The sequence below is a fragment of the Nansenia antarctica genome, assembly GCF_963989245.1.
Source record: "Nansenia antarctica genome assembly, chromosome: 1".
Lineage (NCBI taxonomy): Eukaryota > Metazoa > Chordata > Actinopteri > Argentiniformes > Microstomatidae > Nansenia > Nansenia antarctica.
The window spans coordinates 65,341,939-65,368,334 of NC_137674.1; the positions used below are offsets into that span (position 1 = coordinate 65,341,939).

Genomic DNA, 26,396 nt, shown 5'->3' on the forward strand with positions numbered 1-26,396 from the left:
AGGATGAATACATTTTCATCCTGGATTGGACAACGGTGCGTTTGAACTGTCAATAAGCCTACATTAAATTCAGTGATGGTTCTTGTGACTGAGTTTGAATGCACAAAACAGAAGATTAATTAAACAGTTTTTAGATAACCGATTAATCCGCATATATTCAGACTTCATTTTCACATGCGAGTATCCTACAGGGATATCCCCTGCAATGATTTTCAGATACAGTGGCACAGAGTTCTCTTATGAAACATGCCAGTCAAAAGCACATGGCACCAATCAGAATGCGCGTTTCTCAGGACAACCGACGCCAAAGAAGTACGCACAGATGGACATCTTGGGCACTCCTGTGCGTAATCGCATTATCTGACCTGCGAGGACGCAGATTGTCAGCTTCGGACGCATAGGGGTAGTCTTTACTGTACTTTTGCATTGTTTTCCCAAATATATTAGAATGCCACACTTCATAAACCGAGACCAAATATTTGCGCACCAAGTACATCTTCTGGAACACAAACTGCGGGTATGTGGTTATTTTTTGCTTCTGATAAGCTGCACAGGTTTGACAGGTGTTCGCATAAAGCCAAACAAATGTCATATTGTTAGCTATGGCTATAGCCTATTTATTGTGCCGTAAAAGTATTTATAAGTAGGCCTATTATATGTTGTCTTTTTGTTGTTATTTTGACATTCAATATAATTATATCATTACAATATCCTGTATGCAAAATATTACACTAATTAAGCGTTAATTCATCTGTCACGAACGTTTCCAGAGTAAAGAAGAACGCATTCTGGAGTTGGAGACTGAAAATGCAATTCTTCATCTGCGACTCGCAAAGGTGAGTGTGGTCACCTGTTTCCTCCGCTGATATGAAGGTAGGCATGTCCGTTTGGCCACGGGCCATTGCACCCCACTGGTCAATTTACCTACAGGGTCAAAGATGGATGCGCTTACTGTCTGCAGGATAAGGTGCTTGCAGACGGCATCTACCTACGCGATTTACTTATAGCCTCTAAGAACTAGGTGAAATGCAACAGTTCAGTTCAGGAGATACGCCCAAGTTGGACCTGTATCATACACTCACTGAACACTTTATTAGGAACAGTGTACACCTTCTCATTCATTCAAGTGATGTAATGGTGTGAGGAATGTTTTCTTGGCACACTTTGGGCCGCTTGAGTGCCACAGCCTATTTGAGTATTGTTGCTGACCATGGGTATCCCTTCATGGCCACCATGTACCAAGGACGTGCCGTCCATATAAGCAGAGTAAGCAGTGCTTACCCAACGAAAAAATAAAAAAGGACCGTGAAAATATTAAAATAAAAGTGCATGTAGCCGTTTGTTTGTTTTCATTAAAAGAGTCGTATTTTAGGTCCCAGGGCAGCAGGAGTCATTCATTCTGACGTAGCATTTTTAGCGCCACCTGCAGGAGTAAGCACTTCCTACTCTGCATTGCGTTGCATTATAAGCACTTCTCTCTCTGCTTTCCCTCGCGTACATTCGAATGCGTGAAAATGTCTTTTATTTTTTTTTCCGGTGCCTCAGCCCGCTGTTTAATGTGGCCAGGGTAAGCATGCTTACAGCCAATCAGTAGGTCTTTAATTCCGATAAGAGCTACTGATTGGCTCTTATCACTTTCAAGTTCACTTAACATTTCACCTCTCGCCCGGCAGAATAGCTTATGCCAGCTAGCTCAAACGATCTAAATAATAATAATCAATAAGGATAACTTGCTTGATTTTGTGAATACGGACATTACTGTCAGCGACCTAAAGGGATTTCGTAGACTGGACTGGACTGGAAAAACAGAACTACTGGCTAAAGGCCAGCCGAAGCCACCGCTCACCGATCTTCACACCCAGAAAGGGAGAGTCGCTAGGGGATACAGCAAGCCTGGTATGAGCGGTTTATATGATTTATTATACAACACCATTGTGTTTGGAGAGAGATAGAGGGGGAGGGTTTGTGATGTGATGTCAAGTGCCTGTGTAACAAAGTGTGAAAAGAAAGTGTGTTGTGAGTTTACTATGGAGGATGGAAACGGTGTGTGTCTGTGTTGTGCATGTGTGCGTTTGCGATGTTGAAACTGGACTTGTAGATTTCAGCAGGCTGGCTACTTGAAAAGATCTTGGTTCAAAAAAGATTGAACAATGAGCACCCCTGATATAGTCGAAACTGGCAACTGTTTTTTTTGTTTTTGGTAATCTGATCACACAGTGACACTACAGTTTATTAGCGGGTTCTAGGGCATCAAAATTGCATTTCCTTGAAACTGCGTTCACTGATAGCTTGTATGTGTAATTACGTGTATTTCTATATCTTATGCTTACCCAATCTAAAAGCTCACGGCACGTGCCTGCCATGTACCCATCTTCTAATGGCTACTTTCAGCATGATAATGTCACAAAGCAAAAGTTGTTTCATGTTGTTTCATGAACATGACAGTGTTCTTCAGTGGCCTTCCCAGTTACTGGATCTGAATCCAATAGAACACCTTTGGGATGTATGGTAGAACGAGAGGTTCACAGCTTGAAAGTGCCCCTGCAATCATGTCATCATGGACCAGAATCTCAATGGAATGTTTCCAACATCTTGTGGAATCAATGCCACAAAGAATTGAGGCTGTTTTGAGGCTGTTTTTGAGGCTGTTTTTTTTTTGCAAATGGAGGCCCTATCCAGCATTAGTATGGTGTTCCTAATAAAGTGTTAGTTGAGTGTATATCAGTGTGTTGTTCAGTGTATTGCCATGCAGTGTATTGCAGTTTATTGATGCCTGTTTCTGTCCCCTCTCTCTCTAGTGTCTGGGAAAACTTCGCAGAGACCATGAGGAGGAGACCGAAGCCAAGAATCGTCGGCAGCACCAGAGAATTGTGCAAAAAAGCACCCTGTCTGCCCTGGCCAAAGTCCTGTCTGAAGTACAGGTGTGTGTAGCCACTCATCTTTAGACCTTGGTTAAGGGCAGGAATGACCACTTTTTTACTGGTGTTGGTGCCAGCCCTTGAACTCATCACCTCAACACACCCATGAAATCTCTCTCTCTCTCACATTATTATCATACACAATATAAGGCTGTATTAGAAATCACAATTCACACACGCAGGTATGCACAGGGACAGACAAACACACATACAGACACACATACACACACACACACGCACGCACGCACGCACACACACATACAGACACACATACACACACACACGCACGCACGCACGCACGCACACACATACAGACACACATACACACACACACACACACACAGACATACACACACACACACAAGCTCTCCCCTTCTCTCTCACATGGTTTTATTCCTGTGTTATTCTAGGTTTTGAGGCAGGGCCTGAGAGAGGTGTTTGCGGTGTATGCAGGCTTTGCCACTGAGCTGGAGGACCAGGGCAAGCAGCTACAGGAGATGTTAGGCCAGGCCACCGCCATGATCCAGGGTCACCGTGGCGATGACCTGCATAGTGAGTATATCATGACATCATCACTCACTCAATCAAGAAGTGTTTGCTTTAATGTTATGGGGACCAGTTGGAGTTCAAGTCTATTTAGGATAGTGATTTTGCCAATCCAATTTGCACACATGTGGATTGTCTACCTACCTACGCTTACTTCATTTGAATCCCACCCTTCACCCATTATCTGTTGGTATTTTCTTTCTCTCTCTTCATCCCTCTTTATAATTGTTTCCCTCTTTCTTGTTACTGTCCTCTCCAGCTTCTCCATCTCTCTATATCTCAGTTTCTTTTTTTTTACTTTCTCACCCCCCCCCCCCCCTCTCTCTCATTCTCCCTCATTCTCTCTCTCTTTCTTTTTCTCTCTCATTCAAGTATCTTATCGTGCCTTGGCCGTAGCTTAGTCCTGTTGCCTTGGGGATAATCCTCCCTTCCGTTAACTCCTCCCCTCCCCTTATTCATTAACCCCTCCCCTCCTCTCCCTCCCCCCGCTCTCGGCACTCGCTTTCTAATAAGACTTGGTGGTTGACAAGGTCGTGTGTCCTGTCTGCTGCGTCACCTGGTCGCCATGGTGACGAGCACTCCGTGGGACGCAATAGGGAGAACTTATCCCGGGTCACATGGTTAGGCTGTCTACTCCTGTCCCAGTGGGGAAATGCCCTGGACCACTTGGCCGTACGGGACCCTGCAGGACTACATCCTGTCTATGAGGATACTTTATGCATTTAACAACAGGTTATTTTTTGATTGATGGGATGAGAACTGACCTTCATTGACTATAGGTTTTGTTATGCATAAAGGGGAAATAAAAATAAATAAAGTTATACAAAAAAGAAAATAAGAAAATGTATTAAAAATATATATACTGTATATCAGTGGCGGCTGGTGCTAAATTTTTTGGGTGGGACACAGGTTATGGGGGCATGCTCCACGGGGAAGAATATCAACTTTAAAATCTGGATTTACAGTCGATTTTAGCATGAGAATAACAGTGTTTCCCCTAGGTTTGCTGCCTTGGGGGGGTGGCATGGACCGTGGCATGGACCCCCCCCCCCCCAGGGGGTAAGACCCTGCGACATACCAGCGTCATGTCCAGGGGGTGTACTAACTTGTACATTAAGCCGCCTCACGCTACGGAAACAGGAGATAGGCTCCTTCCCTATGGGCCATTAGGCTACTTACTTATGTGGTCTTGACTACCTGTCCACTTTCTCACCTGGTTCTTGCTCTCTCTCTCTCTCTGGTGTGCCGACACCATCCTGCTCTCTCTCCTTCTCTCCCTCTCTATCCTCCTCTCTCCCTTTTGCTGTCAACCAAAAGGCAAACATAACAACCAGAGTATTTATAATCTAATAAGAGGTATAAATTGATCCATATCAATTGATCCATATCAATTTATAACATAATTATAATTGAATTTTGGATTGCTGTGGGCAATGCAGTCAGATAATGTCATTTTGACATTACTCTCTCACCTGGAAAAAAAAACATGTCCAACTATACTATACAAAACAGACATTTCAAATGCTTCAATCCACTGTCCATGTACTGTAAATATGCCATTATGGTATTACCAATGAAGCCCAATTCTAGCAGAATAAGAAAGTTCTGTTCGATAAAAAAAATAAAAAACAATCTTATCCTGTGTAGGCCCCTTAATTTCCACCTCACTGCTATTTTTAGCCAACTTGAATGCCAACATGGCCATTTAGAAGTCTGTCCATCACCACAACACAAAGCTAGCTAGTAGCTACATAGCTAGCTAACGTTACTCTCATAACTCTCATAGTAACTAATCATAACTGCTATGTTATGATTAGCTAAATTGATGCTAACGTAGCATGCGAGCTACGAGCTAGATAACGTACAGTAGGTGCGAGCACCACAATGACAAGAGGCTACCGTAGCTAGCCAGCTACATAGCTTACGTTACTAACACCAGAAGACAAGACATACAAACTGTGGTGAGCTACATTGCTTGTGTAACATTAGCTAGTAGCTATCCATTTTTCACTCATACACGGCCGGAAAAGTGAACAGAAATACAACGCTGACTTACGGTGCTATCTTGCGGCTGTCTTCACAAAGAGCTCCAGGATGCTTTCGCTTGAGGTGCTCGTTCATTGCAGATGTACTGCTGTGATAGGCCATTTCATTTCTGCACAGTTTACAGACCACCACATTGTTTTGAGCCGGTTTGGAGCCGGAAATTGCAAAACGTCACGTTTGACGTCAGACTTAACAACCAGATATTCAGGACGCAATTTTTTGCGCCCCGGCCGAGAAATAGGAGACAGACAATTGGAGCGCTGCTACAGCTCACGTGTAAGCGAAAAGTATTTGGCCTGCGATAGACCGGCGTCCCGACTCCTCCCCCTATGTATTTTAACAGTGAATTTTACACACACACAGATAAAAATGTTTATTGTATTGGAGGATTTTTAATGAATGCTGATAGGCGCCGACAGAATATCAGCCGCATTTTGTGAATAAACAATGTTTATTTTTAAAAAAACTTTTACAAATCGCAACTAGGAAGTGAAGGTGGGGGCGGCGCCCCAGCGCCCTCTATCGGCCAGCCGCCACTGATATATATATATTAAAAAGTACGTCATCTTTGACTTTCACGTAAGCACATTTGTGTCACAATTTGATGTAAACAGACACCTCTCGGAAATTAGAAAGACGTGAAATTCGTCTTGAAAGTTTTCTTTTTTTTTCTTTCAGATTTTCGTTTTTTTAGCTAACATTCAACTCGAAGATGTGAAGTACCCACTCGTTATTTTTCCGAACAGTTTTACGTTCATTAAATAAGTGTAATCTATAACACAATGACTTCGTTTCTTGTTGTTTGATGGGGATTCATTATCTTTGATGGGGATTTTCTGTGCTTAGTGATTTCAGGTGTAGCAACTTTCAAATACTCATGTCGTCTTCAATTTGTTTCCGATTTCAATGTATGATGCATCATTTGAAAGCTTACAATCTGTAGTTTAAGCACATGTAAAAAACAGAAAAATGATTTTGCCTACAGGTAGCCCTTTTAATTGGCAGTTGTCACATTTTTCTAAACGGAAGTAAGCATTATTTATAAAACGGGCTGAGATGGTTTAAAGTTGCGTACGTGCTTCCTTCTATAAATACCAACGCAGGTCAAATGAACGCAGGTGAATGAGGTTTGTATTAACGCCTGTGATAGCGGCTCAATTATAGCGGCTGAATTAAGTCAAGTGCTATAATATAGGGTAGGCGTTCGTCTGGAAGCGGGAGGGCAGAGAAGGGTGGCTTCTCGGTAAGTTGCATTTGTAACGTTTGATCATGACAACTAACCAGGCACATGCTTATACCAGTGGCGTAGCGGACGGGCCCGCAAGCGACGCACCGCGGGGGGGCCCCAGCCACTAGGGGGCCCCCTAACATTGTATCCAAACGTTTTTTTTGGGGTTTGTTTTTAATTTTAGAAAATATTAAAAAAAGAAAATAAGTGGCCCTTCATTGTGTCAACCTTAATTTTTATATATAGGCCTATATTTAAAAAGATATACATAGTTAGCCGTATCCAATAGCAACATGACTTTGACGTCACACGTAGGCAGCGAGACACAAGGAAAATGAGCAAGCGAAAATACCTCAGCGTTGCGCAAAAACAGGAACTTTCCTATAAAAAGGAACAAAATTCAGCGAAACTTCAAAAAATGTCATATTTTCTTTTCCCCAATGCAGCTTCTGAGACGCGGGTAGGGATGCGATTAGCACTGGGTCAGGGACAAACGTTGTTGATGCACCTGTTGCTAGCAGCACCACTGTGGAGGCCAGTGTTACTGCAGCTGGCATGGTGCAGGCTGACCCGGCTTCGGTGCACCTTGCTGCCTGATTGTCTGTCCCTGTGTCATTCACTCTCAACATGGATACAAGTACAATAAGCATTCTTTAGGTGGTGGTAGATTCTCTATTCGGACATTATAGCCGCTATATGTGGGACTGTCGGTCCGATATTGTAAAAAAATCAAATAAAAAAATATGTTTACGGAAGTACATGTCTCAAGTATTATCTCGGCGGTTAGTCGAGTGAAAGAAAAACAACATAGGCCTACAGATGATAATTCACACAATATAATACCACGAAAGCGTACAGCACTAAACAATAACATTTATTTGGGCAGCATCCTACTCAAACTCAGGCAGAAGGGCAGGGTCCGGCCAGGTTCACAGTCACAGACTGTCAGTGCATCATACAGGTACATCATTCAGCATGGTTATAGCTGTTTCTTTTTCTATTCTACTATTCTATTCTACTTCTGCTGTCTGCGTCTCCCTGGGTATTCCTAGACCAGATGGCAAACAGTAAAGAAATGCCACAATATACCAGGACTTAAGAAACGAGATGTCCAACAAAGGATTTGACTAACCCTGGCCAATTTTGCGCAACAAGTAGACTCTGATGCAGCGGAGACAGGGTTGCCAGATGGGCTGGTTTTTGGTGGATTTAGAAGTTTTTAGATTGGTTAGGTTGGAAATTCTCAATCCCATCTGGCAACCCTTAGCGGAGAGTCTACAGATTGTATGTTTACAGATATCGCGCTGCTGTGCACACCACACTTTGTTAAAAGAAATAAAGCTTGTACATTTCTACTTATAATACATTCTACTGATGTAGTCTACCATTTGGTTTTAGTTATAGGCTATTGCTCTCACTTGTTTGTACCTTTTGCTAAGTCAAGCATTTAGAATGTACCAAACCATTGTTTGGTTTGTGAAATTTCGCAACGTCAATAACGCATCGGCCTCTAAAAAACGCTTTTTTAACATTTATTTTATTTTTACTCCGTTGCGAAAGGGCCCGCGCCGCCACCTTGCGGGGGGGCCTCGGGATTTTGCGGTACGCCACTGGCACACACATTTACTCTACAGAAACAACACAAACACAGACTGGTCAGTAACTGTGGAGAAACAATGTCATTTTTTATTATAAATATGAACATGTAAAATCAAACATACATGATATATAATGTATGGGAAAAACATTGAGAATAGAAAAGATTGGGTTCCGATCTATTGTCAAGGCTGCACTGCAGCGTCCACTCACAGGCGCTATCCCACTACTGGACGGCATGGGGGCTTTGACCTGCTTCGTCTCCGACCTGGGCCGGTGCACCCCTCCTTAGACGACCTGGTAGTCCCGGGCTCCCCCAGGAGCACCATATCGATACCGAACTTAGTGTGGACACCCGTTCGACATGGGCCGCTACAGCCCAGAGCTCCTCAGCTCATTCGATCCGCCAACCTCAGCCTCCCAGTGACTTGGATTACAGGCACGCGCCACCGCGCCCGGCGAGAATGTCTGCTGCAGGGAAAGGCGATGAAGTGTCCGCTTCTGACGTCATCGTTTCCAAAGCGCGGTAGCCGAGGCTTTATTATAAGAAGGAGCAACACATTAGTGGGGATCTGAAGCGGACCGGCTACATTTTTAACTGGAATAGTTTTTTTCAGAAATAATGAATAGCGTTTCTATAACCCAGGTTTGAAAAAAACAAAACATGTCCAGTATAAATATCATTTATATATCAATTTCGTAGAAAAGTGAGGTGGGGGGGGGGGGGGGGGGGTCTTAATTTGAACCTATCAGAGTAATGTAGACCTATGTAGCCTACATACGAATACAAAACGTGTTTCAGGTCTGTAAAAACACAATAGCCTCCCTTATACACAACAGGCTATACGAACTATAATTCTCCTGTTATTCTAGCTTTTTTGTTCCTTCAACGTCACCTCCTCCACCCCCTCCCGACCAGCCACCGTGTCACCATCCACGACCAGCTACTCGTCCAAGAACAGGCCGGTCCGATCAGCTGTCCTCCGCAGGGGCTGGACTACATTCTTTCAGTTATTCATATAGCCTACATAATGTAATTTATAAATTAATATAATTTATAGGCTATAGGCTACTCTGGGTGTCTCATAGTAATTGTTTGATTTCAAATCCAAACTCTTTTGGAGTGTAGAACTAAAAGAAGAACCCCCCCCCCCCAACAGACAGATATGGACGGACACACGCACATACACGCAACTCAGTACTCAAGTTGTAAAAGAAAATCAGGGGAGGTGGTGGATTTTGGACAATTTTAGCATCCCCTCAGCGTCAGTGACTTTAGTGTCAGTAACTTGGTAAAAATGTCATTGCATGTGTGCGTGCCCCCTCAGACCTTGAAATAGCAGTAATACCACATTCATTGATAAAATGACATAAATGGTGTGTGTGTGTGTGTGTGTGTGTGTGTGTGTGTGTGTGTGTGTGTGTGTGTGTGTGTGTGTGTGTGCGTGTGTGTGTGTGTGCGTGTGTTTGTGTGTGTGTATGTGTGTGTGTTTATGTTTGTGTGTGTGTGTGTGAGTTGACGTCTATGTGTGTGTGTGTGTGTGTGTGTGTGTGTTGATGTATGTTTGTGTTTGTGTGTGTGTGAGTTGACGTGTGTGTGTGTGTGTTTATGTGTATGTGTGTATGTGTGTGTGTGTGTGTGTGTGTGTGTGTGTGTGTGTGTGTGTGTGTGTGTGTGTGTGTGTGTGTGTGTGCTAGGATTAAGAGCTTAGGCCAAGGTCAAAAGGTCTTACCTGAAGACGAATGGACACCTGGGCCAGTATTTCACATGTCATGACTACCATGGATACTTGGATCAAAGCAAAAAAACTCTCTGGGTTTCCAAGAGTACTACTATTGTTAGACAAATAACAGAATGTCTATGAAGTCACAATCCATTGCTTCGAACAACCATTTCCCCAATGATAAGACTGCAGTGTTACTGCTATATTTTAATTAACTATGTCTGTACTCTCTCTATGGTGTTTCCTCAGGATTGCAGGCTCAGATGGAGGCGCTAGAGCGCTCCCTACAGGAGGAGAAGGAGCGGTGCAAGACTGAGAGGCTGAGGAGGAAGATGCTTCATAACACCTTGGTGGTAAGAATGACGTTGTGTCTGATATTATCCATCTGTGTTTAGGGAGACAGGCCCACTGCTATTTTACTGCTGTAATCAGTGTAAGCTGGCGGGGGTAGACAGGCTCATTGTAATGGAATGAATGGCATTTACAATGAGCCCTTCCTCCGATTTCTACCTCCACCAGCCTCCACTGCAGTTGACTGTATCTCAATGGGGTTAAGTGTCTTAGGTGTGGAAGAGGTGGTGAAAGTGAGGTTGATTACACTTGTGTCTTACCGTCTGTCTCTTTCTCTCTCTCTCTCTCTGTCTCTCTCCAGGAGCTCAGGGGTAATATCAGGGTGCACTGCAGGGTGCGTCCGGTCCTTCCCTTTGAGAGACAGGGGTCCCTGTCAGCATTTGGGTAAGACCTCCTCTGTTTATGAGTTTTAGAGTTTGGGATCATTTAGTTTTGACTGAATACATTTCCGTGTGTTAGTGGCACATTTTGTCTCTGAACCGTTGATTGATGTTATTTAACTCAGTCATTTGTGACGTGTTTCCTGTTCAGGTCCGCCACCTCAGAGGAAGTGGTCCAAGCTGTCAGTGATGTGAGTCCAAGTGGTTTCATCTAATAATAATAATAATAATGATAATAATAATAATAATAACTATTATTATTATTATTATTATCATCATTATTATTATTATTGTTGTTGTTATTATTGTTTGGTTTGTGATTGTGTGGAACTAGTCAAGTTTGAACTTGATCCAACTGTTTCCCGCCTTTCTGTTCTGCCTGTTTTACAGGACTCGGTTCTAGTGAACTGTTCCAGAACGGGGAACCTAGGGCTGAACAAGATGTTTGAGTTTGAGAGGTAATATTACTCACAACGTGATAAGAATGACACTGTGTGCTGTGAGCACTGAATCGTTTCAGGGTTATATTGAAATGTCAGACCTACAATCTGTTGTTGCCATGGTGATTGTGATTGGCAGGGTGCATGGTCCGGAGGACTCCCAGGATGCCGTGTTTGAGGAAGTGAAGCCTCTCCTCACGTCTCTGCTGGATGGGCAAGTGATCTCAAATATCTTCATATTCATTTCACAAATATATTTATTTCTCTCCTTTTTTCCCCTCTCTCTCTCTCTCTTTTTGACACAAAACACATCACCATGATACTATTCCAGGTCATTTTAATAGTGGGCTGATGATAGAATATGCTCCACATGTGTAAATATTGAATATATCATCATATATTGATGTTTGTTCTGGCAGGTACAACGTGTGTATCATGGCTTATGGTCAGACAGGCAGTGGGAAGACACACACCATGCTAGGCTCCCAGCCTGAGGACCCCTCAGGACCCCAGAGAGAGGCCCAGCAGGGGGTCATCACCAAAGCTGCCACTGAGATCTTCAGGTGTGTGTGTGAGAGAGAAAGAAAGACAGAGAGAGAGAGAGTGAGACAAAGAGAGTGAGACAGTAAGACACAATTGTAATCAACCTCACTTCCCCACCTCTTCCACACCTAAGACACTTAAGAGAGAGAGAGAGAGAGAGAGAGAGAGAGAGAGAGAGAGAGAGAGAGAGAGAGAGAGAGAGAGACACACACACACACACACACACACACACACACACACACACACACACACACACACACACACACACCATATGACCCCTTACACAACTATGGCCTGGGGCCTCATTCATAAAAAAGTACTTGAACGTCATCTTTGACTTTGACGTAAGCACATTTTTCTAAACCGTCGTAAGCATTATTTATAAAACGAGCTGAGATGATTTAAAGTTGCGTACGTGCTTCCTTCTATAAATACCAAACATACTTGGAAATGAACGCAGGTGAATGAGGTTTGTATTAACGCCCTGTGATAGCGGCTCAATTATAGCGGCTGAATGAAGCCAAGTGCTATAATATAATATAATACAGACAGTACATAATATACATAATATATAATATATAATAATATAATTATTATATATTATGTACTGTCTGTATTATATTATATTATAGCACTTGGCTTCATTCAGCCGCTATTTGAGCCGCTATCACAGGGCGTTAATACTATATTATAGGGTAGGCGTGCGTCTGGAAGCGGGAGAGGGCAGTAATACCACGTTCATTGATAAAATGACATAAGGGATGGAAAGGGGGGATGGCAGTTTTAGACGGGGGATGATTTGGACTGTTTTTATTTCAGGGGGGGGTGCCATTCCCCCTCATCCCGACTCAACTCGAAATCCAGTATCATTTAGCGCGTGGCCGGGCAAGGTCCGTTCTGGAGCGCGTATATATAGGCATGTTGAAGAGAGATAGACAGCTCCGGAGGGATATAAAGAAAGACTGAAATACAATCATAAACATTAGTTCCCTTTCAATCTTGAATTAAACTCATTTTCTCGGCTGATAACAACATCGTTAATTTTATTACGAGCCACTTGCATGAATTACAGTAGGCAACGTTTTTCCAGTGCGGCTCACATGCCTGTAATAACTCCGCATAACCAGTAGGCAGTGGCGGGCGGTGCATTTCACACCTAGGCCTTCAGTGATGTCCGACACATTCCTACCTGAATTATTCTACCTCTTAATACCATCGTTATGACGCCATGGCTCTAGAAACTAGACAGAAACACAGTATAACCAGGCGTTGCATCACCTTAACATAGTCAGACAAGTACAACAGAGTTATATTAATATTTCCGAAGCATTTTTAATCAATAAATCCGCATTTACAATGAAGAGTGTTAAACTAACATCTTTAAGATCGCTACATTACCCACGTCTGTCGTCTCGTCCACCATAATAGCGACAAAGGGTGCCTTTTTAATCTCCATTTTGATCTCTTCTCCCATCACTTCAGCAATAGCAAAAATCAGGTCGTTTTGTATTTTGCCTGACGTCCCAGTAAACACTTTGTTTGTGGACAGGTGGTAATGTAAATCTGGGTTGTTTTCAGCAAGAAAAGAAAGAAGCTCAACGTAGTTTCCTCTGTTTGTGGACTCGGCGCTTTCATCGTGTCCCCTAAATGAAAGTTATTGTTTACCCCAAAACAGGACACAATCGATCAGTATTATCGATCAGTCAACGAAAGGGTGACACTTGTTCGTTGAGCTGTAAATCCACTCGGGTGTCCCGAAAGGTGTTCAAAAATCCCACATCTACCGGCATAGTTACGCATCTCAATAGTGAATATCAATAGTGCGTATCAATAGTGCGTATCCAATCAAAAGACGTGCTGGGTGCTGACATCATTGAGCCTTACAGCAGGCGCCGTTGTTGCTATTGCTCACCAACTCGAAATCTACGTAGGTTTCCACTAGGAACGCCACAGGTTTTCTCGTTCAACGTTAAGTTACAGGTCGTATTCACGGCACGATTTATTGTGCAGGCGGGCAGATTTTGGAGCCCCCTGGCAACACATTTTGATTGGATAAAAGCTCTAACATAAAGGCCAGCCCTCCAAATCTCAATCGGAGACTGGAAGCAGCGCAACCAAGAGGAAAGCTATGAAATGAAGAGAATAGACTATGGGGAATCATTAATACATATTTGTGGAAAAAATATATTAAAATAAAATGTATATTCTGATGATGTTTAGGCCAGCAGAGAAGGCCTTGCTGACCCTGACGGCACACCACTGCCAGTAGGTAATGTGCGTAAGCAAGTTGAATACTCGAGCTACGATCGTTTCCACGACCAAATTGACTCACGTTGAAATTGTATAAATCACTACGTTGACGTGGTTTTCTACGTACGACACGGGTAAGATCAAAATTTGATCTAAGCACGTTCTATGAATGAGGCCCCTGGTTTCATGTCCCACCTGTGGGGATGAGCTAGGTCAGGTGGATCATATGAAGGACAGCTGGTAGGGAAGGAGGAGGTGAAGAACAGCAGCTGGGTCTTGACAGATGATCCTAAAAAACAAATGATAAAGGCAGTCATATATAGAGCCCCCCCCCCCCACCCCTCTCTCTCATATATACAGTATATACATATAGTATAGAATTTTCCCTTTCCCCTTTTTCCCTTAGTTCTGTGTGTGTATGATGGTGTTTAATGTGTGTGTGTGTGTGTGTGTGTGTGTGTGTGTGTGTGTGTGTGTGCGTGTGACACAGGCTGATATCAGAGAAGCCTGCTGAGAGCCACACGGTGGAGGTGTCGGTGGTGGAGGTGTACAACAACGAGCTGTTTGACCTGCTGGCTAAAGGAGATGAGGGGGCCGCCCTGGGAGCCAAGAGAGAGGTCATCACCACCAGCACCGGGATCAGCGAGGTGCCATACCTGACATACATGTGAGTACCTGTATGTGTGTGTGTGTGTGAGTGTGTGTGTGTGAGTGTGAGTGTGAGAGAGAGAGAGTTGTGTGAGAGTGTGTGCATTGCACGTGCACATGAGTGTGTGTGTGTGTGTGTGTGTGTGTCAGTGGCGGGCGGTGCATTTCACACCTAGGCCTTCAGTGATGTCCGACACAGTCCTACCTGAATTATTCTACCTCTTAATACCATCATTATGACGCCATGGCTCTAGAAACTAGACAGAAACACAGTATAACCGGGCGTTGCATCACCTTAACATAATCAGACAAGTACAACAGAGTTATATTAATATTTCCGAAGCATTTTTAATCAATAAATCCGCATTTACAATGAAGAGTGTGATCTTTAAGATCGCTTCGCTTGGATACTGTCAAAACTTTTAAATAAAAGGCACTTTTATCGTCAAGAAACGTGACAAAACAATTCAACAAGTCTCCTTGAGTACTTTTACTGCACAGCTGATTCACGTGCGCCACCCACGTAATCTCCACATCTCTTGCAACCTGCAACAGACGCATCAAACATTTATTTTATAAGCCTATATTTGTCATTTTAATTACCTATATATTAATTCGTTAATATTGAAACGAAAATAAAATGATTTTTAATTACCTATATATTAATTCGTTAATATTGAAACGAAAATAAAATGAAATAACGAAATAAAATGACAAAAATATATACAAATAAAATAAAAAATAAAATGCTTTGTACTCACCAAAACAACTTCATTTGAAAACAAAATCCATCCTCCTTTCTTTCCTCAGGAATACTTCAATTACTCTGTTGTACAGTCTGTTGAGCTGTAAATCCACTCGAGTGTCCCCAAAGGTGTTCAAAAGCACCGTTGCTTGTAAGTGCCCAGCCGTGCTTTGGTGTCTCGTTGCTCCCTTGGTTAGACAACTCAAGTTTGCAAAACCAGTGTGGCTCCAAACACCCGATCGATCTGTTGCAAATAGCAGGCATTGCCAGCAGTACAATTTGCAGTGCCTTTCGGAGCCTGTGAGCCAGGGGTACCGCTCGTAGTTAGCGATCTGAAAGTGCCGGACAAACCCTTTTCCCCGCTGAGAAAGGCTCGCAAGAGTCGGGGTTGGCCGTTCTCTGATAATGTCTATCTTTTCCTGGAAAGTTCTTCTAGAAAATGGCGTTGTTTTAAGATCTGCCACCACATCTGCCTCTTCTCCCCCTTCCGCCATTGTAGCTGATTGCAGACGGTATAAAGATACGCAAATTACCTTGCTACGCATCTCAATAGTGCGTATCCAATCAAAAGACGTGCTGGGTGCTGACATCAGATTGAGCCTTCCAGCAGGCGCCGTTGTTGATTTTGCTCGCATCTACGTAGGTTTACTAGGAACGCCACAGGTTTTCTCGTTCCAACGTAAAGTTACAGGTCGAATTCGCGGCACCGTCTGTTGTGAAGGCGGGCAGATTTGGGAGCCCCCTAGCAACACATTTTGATTGGATAAAAGCTCTAACATAAAGGCCAGCCCTCAAAATCTCAATTGGAGACTGGAAGCAGCGCAACCAAGAGGAAAGCTATGAAATGAAGAGAATAGACTATGGGGAATCATTAATACATATTTGTGTAAAAAATATATTAAATAAAATGTATATTCTGATGATGTTTAGGCCAGCAGAGAAGGCCTTGCTGGCCCTGACGGCACACCACTGGTGTGTGTGTGTGTGTGTATGGGTGTGTGTGTGTGTGTGTGTGTGTGTGTGTGTGAGTGTGTGCATGCGCGTGCACATGTGTGTGTGTGTGTGTGCATTGATATTCTGTCTACAGAGTTATAGTATATCTCTAGAGATAAACAGAGAGAAAGAGAGAGAGAGAGAGAAACCAAGAGAGAGAGAAACCAAGAGAAACAGACCTGCTCAGTGTGTTTGGACCTACATCCGTTTTTGCAAAAAACTAAAAAAAGAATAGCCCTTTGTGTGATTTATTGTAAGGTATTACTGTTGGCTCATTTGCCAGTGCTGCTGCTCCTCTCCCAGGCAGGTGAAGGGGTCGGCAGAGGTGATGCAGCTGGTCAGCTCCGTGGTGAGGCTGAGGGCTCGCTGCCCCACGCTGATCCACAGAGACTCCTCACGCTCCCACCTTGTAGTCACCCTCACCATCTCCTCCAAGAGCCCTGACGCACTGGCCCTGGGTGAGACTGAGACACACACACACACACACACATACAGAGACACACACACACAGAATACGTATATACAGAGACACACACACATACATAGACACACACACACAACAGAGACACACATACATACACACTTGCATAATACATACACACATACCTACACAGACACACATACACACATACAGAGACACATACATAATACATACCTATACACACATGCATAATACATACACCCATACATACAGAGACACACATACATAATACATACACATACATACACACATACATACAGAGACACACATACACACATACATACAGAGACACACATACATAATACACACACATACATACATACATACACACACACATAATACTGTGGTGACCACCACGTAGGACCGGGTATGATGAGCACAAGGTAGGAACAGACACTGACGACAGGGAGCAGTTTAGCCTTGACGGCACATTTACTAAAGAATAAGCAATACAGGGAAATAAAAATCCAACTCAGGTCTCTGCCTGGCCCTTTAAGGGTCCAGGGAATATAAGTCACAAGGCCTCTGGGCCTTGGAGGCGTGTGGGGTGGGTCCATGACCAGGGGCGGCTCCGTGGGTACGGATCACAGGCGCTTCCACTCTATGGGCTGGGGGGGGCTCTTTCCCCCTTCTCTCCAAGGCCTAGGCCCAGGCCGGCCTGGCAACAGACAAACACAAGTTAAAATATTTTACTATGGAATTGCTGTGTCGGAAACCGGCCCTCACCCTCATGACGCATCTGGTTCTGTTCACCCCTCTTTCTGTGTGCTGTCTCCTCTCCTGCTTATCTGTGACTCCCAAGGAGGAGGCACAGGTGTGGCACATTCGGTTGACGAGTCTGTAGTTTGCTTCCCTGGCCACTGGTTGATTAGGGAATGCTGGTCAGCTGTGGACGGTTATGTTGCCAATACACCCAGTACTTTGTGGGGGTCACTACAATACATACACACATACCTACACATACATACAGAGACACACATACATAATACATACACCCATACATACAGAGACACACATACAAAATACTTTTTTTTTTTGCCAAAAAGTGGAAAGGTCTTGACTGGACAATTTGAATGTATTTCATTTCCTGATGAAGATTTTAGACAAAAAAGACCTGCAGTACAGGCCTGGCCAGGCATCACCAGAGAAGACACCCATCGTCTGGTGGTTTAGGGTTAGGGTTTCCAATTTTAAGAACATGAAATCACAATTTAAATTAAAAACTCCAACCAACACTTCAACCTAGTCCATATCCAGAATCACCCACCCAGTGTCCGTTATCACCATCATCAATAAATGTAATTCATTACCAATGGTGATAATGGACACTGGGGTCTGGTGGGGAATTTCTTCTAATTTCTTTAGAGTCTATTGTTGTCTGACATATTGACCACCGTACACTGGCACACTATTACATAGTTCTACACATATCTGTTATTACTGTTGAAACACTGCCTATGTTTAAGATGTTTTCCCCCCACTGGCGGAACGATTGCATTTCTGCCTGCACTTTATGAAGAATATTTGTTACACATGCAGAGGCAACCAACAATGTAACAACTGGTTTGCCCTTACCTTCCTTGCCTCAACTGCCCACCAGACCCCAGTGTCCATTATCACCCTCATCAACAAATGTAATGTATTACATTTAATACAACATGTTCTATTTTCTTTAGAGTCTGTTGTTGACTGACATATTGACCACCTTAAACTGGCACAACCAGCAATGTAACAATTGCAATTCCGCCTGTGTCCACTGGAGGACACAGTCCACTAGGAATGCACGTGGTGACGTCACGATTTTGAAACTCAAAAGCCCTGAAAGTCTCTCCTTCTCTCGCCGGGTGCAGTGGCGTGCGCCTGTAATCCAAGCTGCTGGGAGGCTGAGGTTGGCGGATCGTTTGAGCTCAGGAGTTCTGAGCTGCAGTGCACTATGCCGATCGGGTGTCCGCACTAAGTTCGGTATCGATATGGTGCTCCTGGGGGAGCCCGGGACCACCAGGTCGTCTAAGGAGGGGTGCACCGGCCCAGGCCGGAAACGGAGCAGGCCAAAGCCCCCGTGCCGCTCAGTAGTGGGATCGCGCCTGTGAATAGACGCTGTAGTGCAGCCTGAGCAATATAGCGGGACCTAATCTTTTCATCTTTTTTTTCTCCACCAAATAGCATTTCAATGTTGTACTCCATCAGCGATATTGTTTTCGACAATTTGCTTTCTAGGCTGCACATATCTTGCCAAACCGTAACTTCTCTGTAACTCAGGCTACTAGCGATAACAGCCGTTTTTCCGACAACCCGTGATCGCCTCTCTCTGGAATAAAGAGGTAATAATCTTTATTTAGAAACAGTACATATTGTTTCCAGCATAGAGCGCAAATCTACCGTCAACAAACTGAGAGGTGGATGGATGTTGGTTTGGAGTCGGAGAAAAACAAATTCCAGACACACATACAGACACAGACACACACACATACACACACACACACACACACACACACACACACACCCACACACACTTATTAATGTACACATGCGTGCATGCACATAATACACACACACACACACACACACACACACACACACACTTATTCATGTACACATGCGTGCATGCATATAACACACACACACACACACACACACACACACACACACACACACACACACCTAGTGACTGTTTCTGTGGTGTTGTTCAGCCCGCAGATTACAGAGTGCGAAGAAGGACATGCAGCGCACGTCCCAGAAGGAGTGGTGGAGTCCCCGCTGTCGCCGTGCCAACCCCCCCTCCGCCCGCCAGTCAACGGACGAGCGTCCCCTTAGCTCCTCCTCCTCGCCCGGCCACTCCCCTGGCCACTCCCCTTGCCCCTCCCCCAGACTCAGCATCGCCCAGGCGGCCTTCAGGACCAAACTACAGCTGGTGGATCTTGCGGGCAGCGAGTGTGTTGGTAAGAATGAGATACATGTGTGTGTGCGCGTGTATGTGTATGATATATTATAATACATATTTACAAATTCTGTCCACCAACCCAAGCCCAATTTTACCAGCACAATGCAACCTAAAAAATAATAAAAAATAAAAATAATAAAAAGTTTTAGTAGAAGGCGATAATAGGGAGAAGGTTTTTCCTTCTATCAGTGGCCCCGGGCCCGAGCTAGAGTACTCTTCCTGCAACGAATAGTGGACTGCTGATTCACATGCTTAGTATTCAAATGTATTGATTGTAAGTCGCTTTGGAATAAGGCGTCTGCTAAATGCCAAAAATGTAAAATGTAAATGTAAACTAGGCCAAATTGTATTTTTCGGACTTTTATTCTGAAACTTTGTTTTTTGGACTTTCATTCGTTTTTTTTTTTTTTTTTGACTTTTCAGAAAAAAAGAAAATAAATTACTTTTATTCTGACTTTTATTCTGAAATTAAATTTTTCTGACTTTTAATTCAGATTTTTTTGGGGGGCTCGTAATAAAATTAACGATGTTGTTATCAGCCGAGTTCGCAAAGGGAGTGAGCAGCCATGTTTTCAATGTCACCTGATAAGAATAAGACCATTATATTATTACAGTATAAGCATTTGCCTGTCATCAGCACTCAAGTTGAGCAGGGATGAGGGGGGATGGCATCCCCCCTAAAATAAAAACAGTCAAAATCATCCCCCTTACTTTTTTATAAATGGGGCTCCTGTTCTTTTACCAACTGATAAGACCACAATATAGTAAGCTAGTTACTTTAGCTAGCTAAAGCTATTGGCTCATTTTACAACTTGTTTAGCCATTATGTTACAATGTTTCTGTCGAACCCTGCAGTGAAGTATGAGCAAGTTAATGTAGATAGTAAACAGAAGTGGGGGGAAAACGTCAGATCAGGTATATACTGTATACTGGTTATTTTGATAAACTGGACACATTTTGGGAATATATATGGTTACTTTCTCGCCTGAAAATGTTTTAAAGCTTCATAAAATGACATGTTAACACTTGTAGAGCCAAAATTACAGCTTTTAGCCAATGGCTTAAAAAGGAGGACTTAAAATCCCCGCTGCCGGCCGGTGGGAAATGCATTCTGGGAGGCAAGTCTGTTGTGTATAATGGAGAAGCGTTTCTGAAAATACAGTACGGGTAAGATACAAATGTACCGTCCCGGTCTGGTCAATGGAGAAGCGCCACTAGTGTGTTTGTGTGTTTGTGTGTAGGGATGTCTGGGGTGACTGGCGCCGCCCTGTGGGAGAGCTCCTGTATTAACCGCAGCCTGTCTGCCCTCTCTGACGTACTGGGAGCCCTGGCAGAACAGAGACCCCACGTGCCCTACAGAAACAGCAAGCTCACTCACCTACTGCAGGACGCTATCGGTAAGATGCACAAACGCACGCACGCACGCACGCACAATTCTCACTCACACCCACTGGCTTCAGAAACGGCCAATCATTCTCCTGGCCTCCTTCTGCCTTCTGCCACTAGGTGGCGATGCGAAGCTGCTGGTGATGCTGTGCGTCTCCCCTACCCAGAGGTTTGTGACTGAGTCACTACAGTGTCTGGGCTTCGGCACACGGGCCCGCCAGGTCCAGAGAGACACCCCTCGTAGGAAGAACACCACCCTCAAACTGAAGTGAGAGAGGAGAGAGGGATGAGGGAACACCACCCTCAAACTGAAGTGAGAGAGGGATGAGGGAACACCACCCTCAAACTGAAGTGAGAGAGGAGAGCGGGATGAGGGAGAGGAGAGAGAGGTCCCCCACTATGAAAGGGTGGAGGGGGGGGGATTGAGGTAATCGTGGTTTACACAGCATTACAAGGACATTTGTAGTGAAATGTTGTATCTATACTGAACAAAAATAAAAACACTTTTGTCCAATTGTTCAAGACCTAACACTTTTTCTATAAACGTGTTGCTTTTATATTTTTGTTCAGTGTATATGTGAATATGACTACTTTGATAAGTAACTGAATTCTTGTTAATGAAACTTTACTTAAATGTTATATGTATCGTTTGACACTTGTATTCAATGTCTCAGATGTCCCTCTTTCTTTACTATGGCCTCTTCCAAACTAATACTAATGCTATTAAATTGATGCTTTTATTTAAAAAAAAGTATTTTTAACACTCATTTGGGGTGCTTTTAGGAAAAGTTTGACAATGTGAATTATTACTGTATCTTTCATCAAGTCCCTGCAGGCTAGCTCTCTCTCAGGCCCATCCCTTTAAAGTCCTGACAAAATAATACGCAGAACTGTTTTTGAGCGTATTCTAGGATACCGAATTGAACTTTTGCTTTTCAATATATTTTGGCGTTTGTAGTTGTTAGTTTTTCATAATAGTTCATTTTTTCATAATGATTAATTTAGCCTATATACCAAGAGAATGGTCAATTACTGAACTTCAGTGCTTGCTATACCATGTCTTTCTAATAAACCACGTACTTATGTTAGTCTTTTTTAACCATCACTATTTGTTAAAAGTGTGTATATGCTGTGTATATTTTGTTGTATTGATAACTCAAATAAATACATAAGGTGTGCCGTGTAACCCATAAATGTGTTGCTTATTTATGGCACGTCTGGATGGTTCTCTGGAACCCCTAGCTCCCTATAGGCCTATTAGTCATAATTACAGTCTGTAACCTGTTATGACAGATGTTATGAAAGATCTTATTAAAAACTAATACACGCCGAAGAGCATCACCTGCATGAACACACCAGTTGTTGACAGATAAACATTACCCTCCAAAGTGGGAAACTCGGACCAGGAAATCCCCCAGACTTAAGCAGCATCTTTCGTAACATGACATCTGTGTAACCGGTGCTGCGGCAGGTGTAGTGGTATATAATCGCATTCGCACCATTATACTAAATGCCGGACAACCAATCAAAAGCTATGTGTGCGTTCGTAAATACGCTGTGGAAATCTGATCAGCACTCATGGAAGGCCTCTTGTCCAATGAAATTACTTTATGACGTTGAACCCAGTGTGCGCTCCGGCGGTCTCAGAGCGAATTTTCGAACGCGCCCGGTAGTGAACCAGCGTTACGTAGATCTGCTGTTATGAAACAGATGTCGGTGTTATAAAAATACAATTCGCGCGCAAGACTACCACCTGGTTGCAGGAACGTTGACAGGTAACTGTATGAGCTCATTTCTCAGCCATTAAAAATAAAGAAAACATATAGCTTGCTACAGAGATTTCCAGCATATGGAAGGTGCTAAGGTAGGTATAAGCATCAAGGACCCCAATTGAAATAAGCCAGTGGCTTTCTTGGGTTTTTATAATTTTAGTTGACCTTGTATGTAATATGTACTTTCATGTACCTACTTCTGCAAATCTTCTAATAAAGTTTTCAATCAATCAATCAAAGGCTAATTATCAATTTTACATGTTAACTAACGTTAGGTTTTAGTGAAACCTTGCCTTGCTATTTAGTATAGTTAGCAGTTGTTGTGAGTGAGATACGGAAGTTGTTAACGATTATTATTTATTTTTTTCGAAATTACGCATTAGTGCATACCAGTTGAGAGTTGTCATATAATGATCGGTTTGTTCTGCTTTAATAGTTTGCTACTTGCTGACTGCTCTTTGCCCTTTGCTTTAGCAGTCAATCATTGTATGATCATCTACCTGAGAGCTGATCAGAACCAGAATCAACATGCTGAAAACGCTCGGCCAAGTTCTGTTTTCGTCAGGAATGCAGTCCCCGAAGTTTACACTAGTTGAGGAAAATAAGGTTGGTAACTCTTTTTATTCCGTTGCCCCCTGAGTCAACAACACCAGCTCAGCACGCATGTATGAGGGCATCTGGGGGCATAGGGGCTGGTGGCGGTGAGTCAACCCTGAACCCTCCACACGTACAGTGTTGAGGTCCGCTAAGCAGTTTGATGACAATTCTGGCAGATTCAAATGGGAACAAGTTGAGTTTGCATTTATTTACCCTGGTGTCCGTGTTTGTTTGTGTGTTTCAGGCTGAAGACTACGAGGTTCGCACCTATCACCCTACCAAATGGATGAGCACCTCTCTGACCACTATGAATTCGGATGAGGCAATGGGCACAGGGTTTAAGCGTCTTTTTTCTTACATCCACGGCAACAACAAAAAAAGTGAGTCGTATTTCAGCAAGCAGTCGTCACGAGTTAGATGTTGCTATAAGCAACTAGGCCTACCTTACAAGGCAAGCAGTTCATCATAAAATACAGAGTAAATCATACCAGATATCTGCATATCGTCTTGCACCTTGTGACTGTAGGTGTACCTTGCACCTGTCTCACTCAATTATGGTTAATGTGTACTGTTTAATGTATGGTCAGGTGTTTTTTATAGCATGCGATCTATAATCCACAATGTATGAGTGTGTTAAGTCATTGTATTAAAAAAAATATCTTTCTTGGGATAGAGACAGTAGAGATTGACAGTGTGTGTGTGTGTGTGTGTGAGAGAGAGAGAGAGAGAGAGAGAGAGAGAGAGAGAGAGAGAGAGGGGGGGGTGACATATGTCGATGGCTGGAATTGAACCAGGGAACTTGTGATGATATGGCATGCACCTTAGTGTGCTACGCCACTTACCCCAAGAAATCAGTAGGGGACTGTTTGTGTCATCATTAGGAGACTGTTTGTGTCATCATTAGGAGACTGTTTGTGTCATCATTAGGAGACTGTTTGTGTCATCAGTAGGAGACTGTTTGTGTCATCAGTAGGAGACTGTTTGTGTCATCAGTAGGACTGTTTGTGTCATCAGTAGGAGACTGTTTGTGTCATCAGTAGGAGACTGTTTGTGTCATCAGTAGGGGACTATCTTGAGGATTTGATGGGTAGTGTGCGGGTAGTATCTGATTTCCTATCATTATTAAAGTGTTTGTGTGTGTGTGTGTGTCTCTCCCAGAGGCAAAGGTAGAGATGACTGCACCTGTGACATGTCTGGTGGAACCCGGAGCGGGCCCGGCGTGTGAGAGCACCGTCACAGTCTCCTTCTACATCCCAGAGGCGCTCCAGGATGAGCCGCCCCAGCCTAACGACCCGGAAGTGTTGGTGGAGAACAGGAAGGAGATCACCGTATATGTCAGGTACAGTTTGACGGAGACATAACCCACCAACAAAAAAGGTTCCTCATGGTAGTACTAATTAAACCAGAGTAAAGCAGTACATACAACTATTCAGGTCTTTAATGACACCATTAAAAATCTATCAAAAAACTTTTAAGATATTTTCCTCTTTCTACACTCGTATGTCTCATCAACTATCACACTAGTATGCCTCTATCACCCCCCCCTCTCTCTCTCTCTCTCTGTCTCTCCCTCCCCTCCCTCCTTCCCCCTCTCATAAGTGCAATCCCCTGACCCTCCTTCCCGTCTCCTCCACCCAGGACATTCGGGGGCTACACCAGCGAGCAGAAGAGACGTGAGGAGGGTCAGAAGCTGCTGGAGAGCCTCCAGAGAGACGGGGCCAGCTACCAGGACGGCCCCTACTACGGCGTGGGCTACGACAGCCCCTTCAAACTGACCAACCGCAGGAACGAGGTCTGGCTCCTCAAGAAGACTGACTAGGAGAAGAGTGTGCTCGCGGGCGGGGGTCGGAGTTGAAGGTGGTGGGGGTACATCAATAGTTTTAACTGGTTTTAAAGTGGTTTCTTTAGCTGTTAAAGTTTAAACCAACTGCCAAGGCGTTCACCACTGGTGACTTCACTCACATCCTGGAGAGGTCGCCATGTTTGACTGTGAATAAGGCCTTGCTTACTCACCATTCCGTTGGGCGTATTTTGTGTGTATGACCACATTAAGTGTGACTAATATACCAGTAATAATCATTCAATATTATACATTACACCAATATTATATCTACACGGGTTACCTCACACAGAGATACCCATTTATGGTCCCATTCAGATGCTGTGAATCTATAGGATACTAAGGGGTTGTCTGGGTATGCAGGAGATGTTGGTGACAGCGATCAGGCTGCTACAGTATTGGCAGTCACACCACTGTTGTTTAATACAAGGGACTATACACGTCTTTGTTTACTGAATGTTGTTACTCTCAGGTGCTATAAACAAACCAGCCTTAATACTGTATAAGCTGACATGCATATCTGCCTTCATTAGGGTGTGTAACCTGAAACTAAACTTCTTGTAATTGTTGGGTAAATTCTCATGGGATGATCATCTGTGTACTACATTCTGTGATATACTGTACTTGATATGAATAAATGGATGTACAACTAAAAATGTACAACTAAAGGTAGGCTCTGACATGGCATTGCCAGGAAATAGTGCGGCTAGAGATAGCTAGCATAAAGCAAGACATGACACTCAGCAGCCTTTTTGTTGGACGGCTATTGCATAACACTGCCATGCTCATGTGCAGACGGAATCACTAGAGTGAAACGTGCTTGCTTGGGCGGATCTGAAACATCTCAACTCATCCAACACCCTATGGCAGTGTACCGTAGAAAAGTACACAGTATAAAATGATGATTGTAAAATGTATGTAAGTACTTTTTGGCATCTCTGCACTTAAGACAAACAATAAATTGACTCTGA

At 43.5% G+C, this 26,396-nt stretch overlaps 2 protein-coding genes across 4 annotated transcripts; both read left to right on the forward strand.

Annotated features, from left to right (window-relative positions):
• Positions 1 to 448: 448 nt before the first annotated feature.
• Positions 449 to 21,488, forward strand: LOC308162997 (kinesin-like protein KIF25; the record flags this gene model as incomplete). The annotated part of the gene is made up of 15 exons (XM_080537164.1): positions 449 to 517; positions 771 to 836; positions 2,799 to 2,921; positions 3,329 to 3,470; positions 10,308 to 10,411; positions 10,711 to 10,793; positions 10,941 to 10,980; positions 11,180 to 11,247; positions 11,369 to 11,443; positions 11,649 to 11,792; positions 14,513 to 14,689; positions 16,712 to 16,866; positions 19,580 to 19,828; positions 21,072 to 21,227; positions 21,337 to 21,488. The coding sequence occupies 15 exons, from the start codon at positions 449 to 451 to the stop codon at positions 21,486 to 21,488; spliced, it is 1,803 nt and encodes a 600-aa protein (XP_080393290.1).
• A 1,397-nt stretch (positions 21,489 to 22,885) lies between these two features.
• LOC308169298 (heme-binding protein 2-like) lies at positions 22,886 to 26,396 on the forward strand. 3 transcript variants are annotated; one of them, XM_080543981.1, is made up of 5 exons: positions 22,886 to 22,991; positions 23,466 to 23,594; positions 23,830 to 23,965; positions 24,744 to 24,924; positions 25,224 to 26,396. In XM_080543981.1, the coding sequence occupies exons 2-5, from the start codon at positions 23,517 to 23,519 to the stop codon at positions 25,402 to 25,404; spliced, it is 576 nt and encodes a 191-aa protein (XP_080400107.1). In that variant the 5' UTR covers positions 22,886 to 22,991; positions 23,466 to 23,516; the 3' UTR covers positions 25,405 to 26,396. The 3 variants fall into 3 exon arrangements, with proteins under 3 accessions (XP_080400107.1, XP_080400106.1, XP_080400108.1); XM_080543980.1 differs by having other exon boundaries at positions 22,910 to 22,991; positions 23,463 to 23,594; XM_080543982.1 differs by having other exon boundaries at positions 22,984 to 23,080.

What these genes read in the sequence shown, in the direction of transcription:
- LOC308169298 (XM_080543981.1), top strand. Translation starts at nt 23,517, where the DNA reads ATGCTGAAAACGCTCGGCCAAGTTCTGTTTTCGTCAGGAATGCAGTCC. An exon ending in CACTAGTTGAGGAAAATAAG is followed by an intron (nt 23,595 to 23,829) that starts GTTGGTAACTCT and finishes TGTGTGTTTCAG; the next exon opens with GCTGAAGACTACGAGGTTCG. An exon ending in GAGATCACCGTATATGTCAG is followed by an intron (nt 24,925 to 25,223) that starts GTACAGTTTGAC and finishes TCCTCCACCCAG; the next exon opens with GACATTCGGGGGCTACACCA.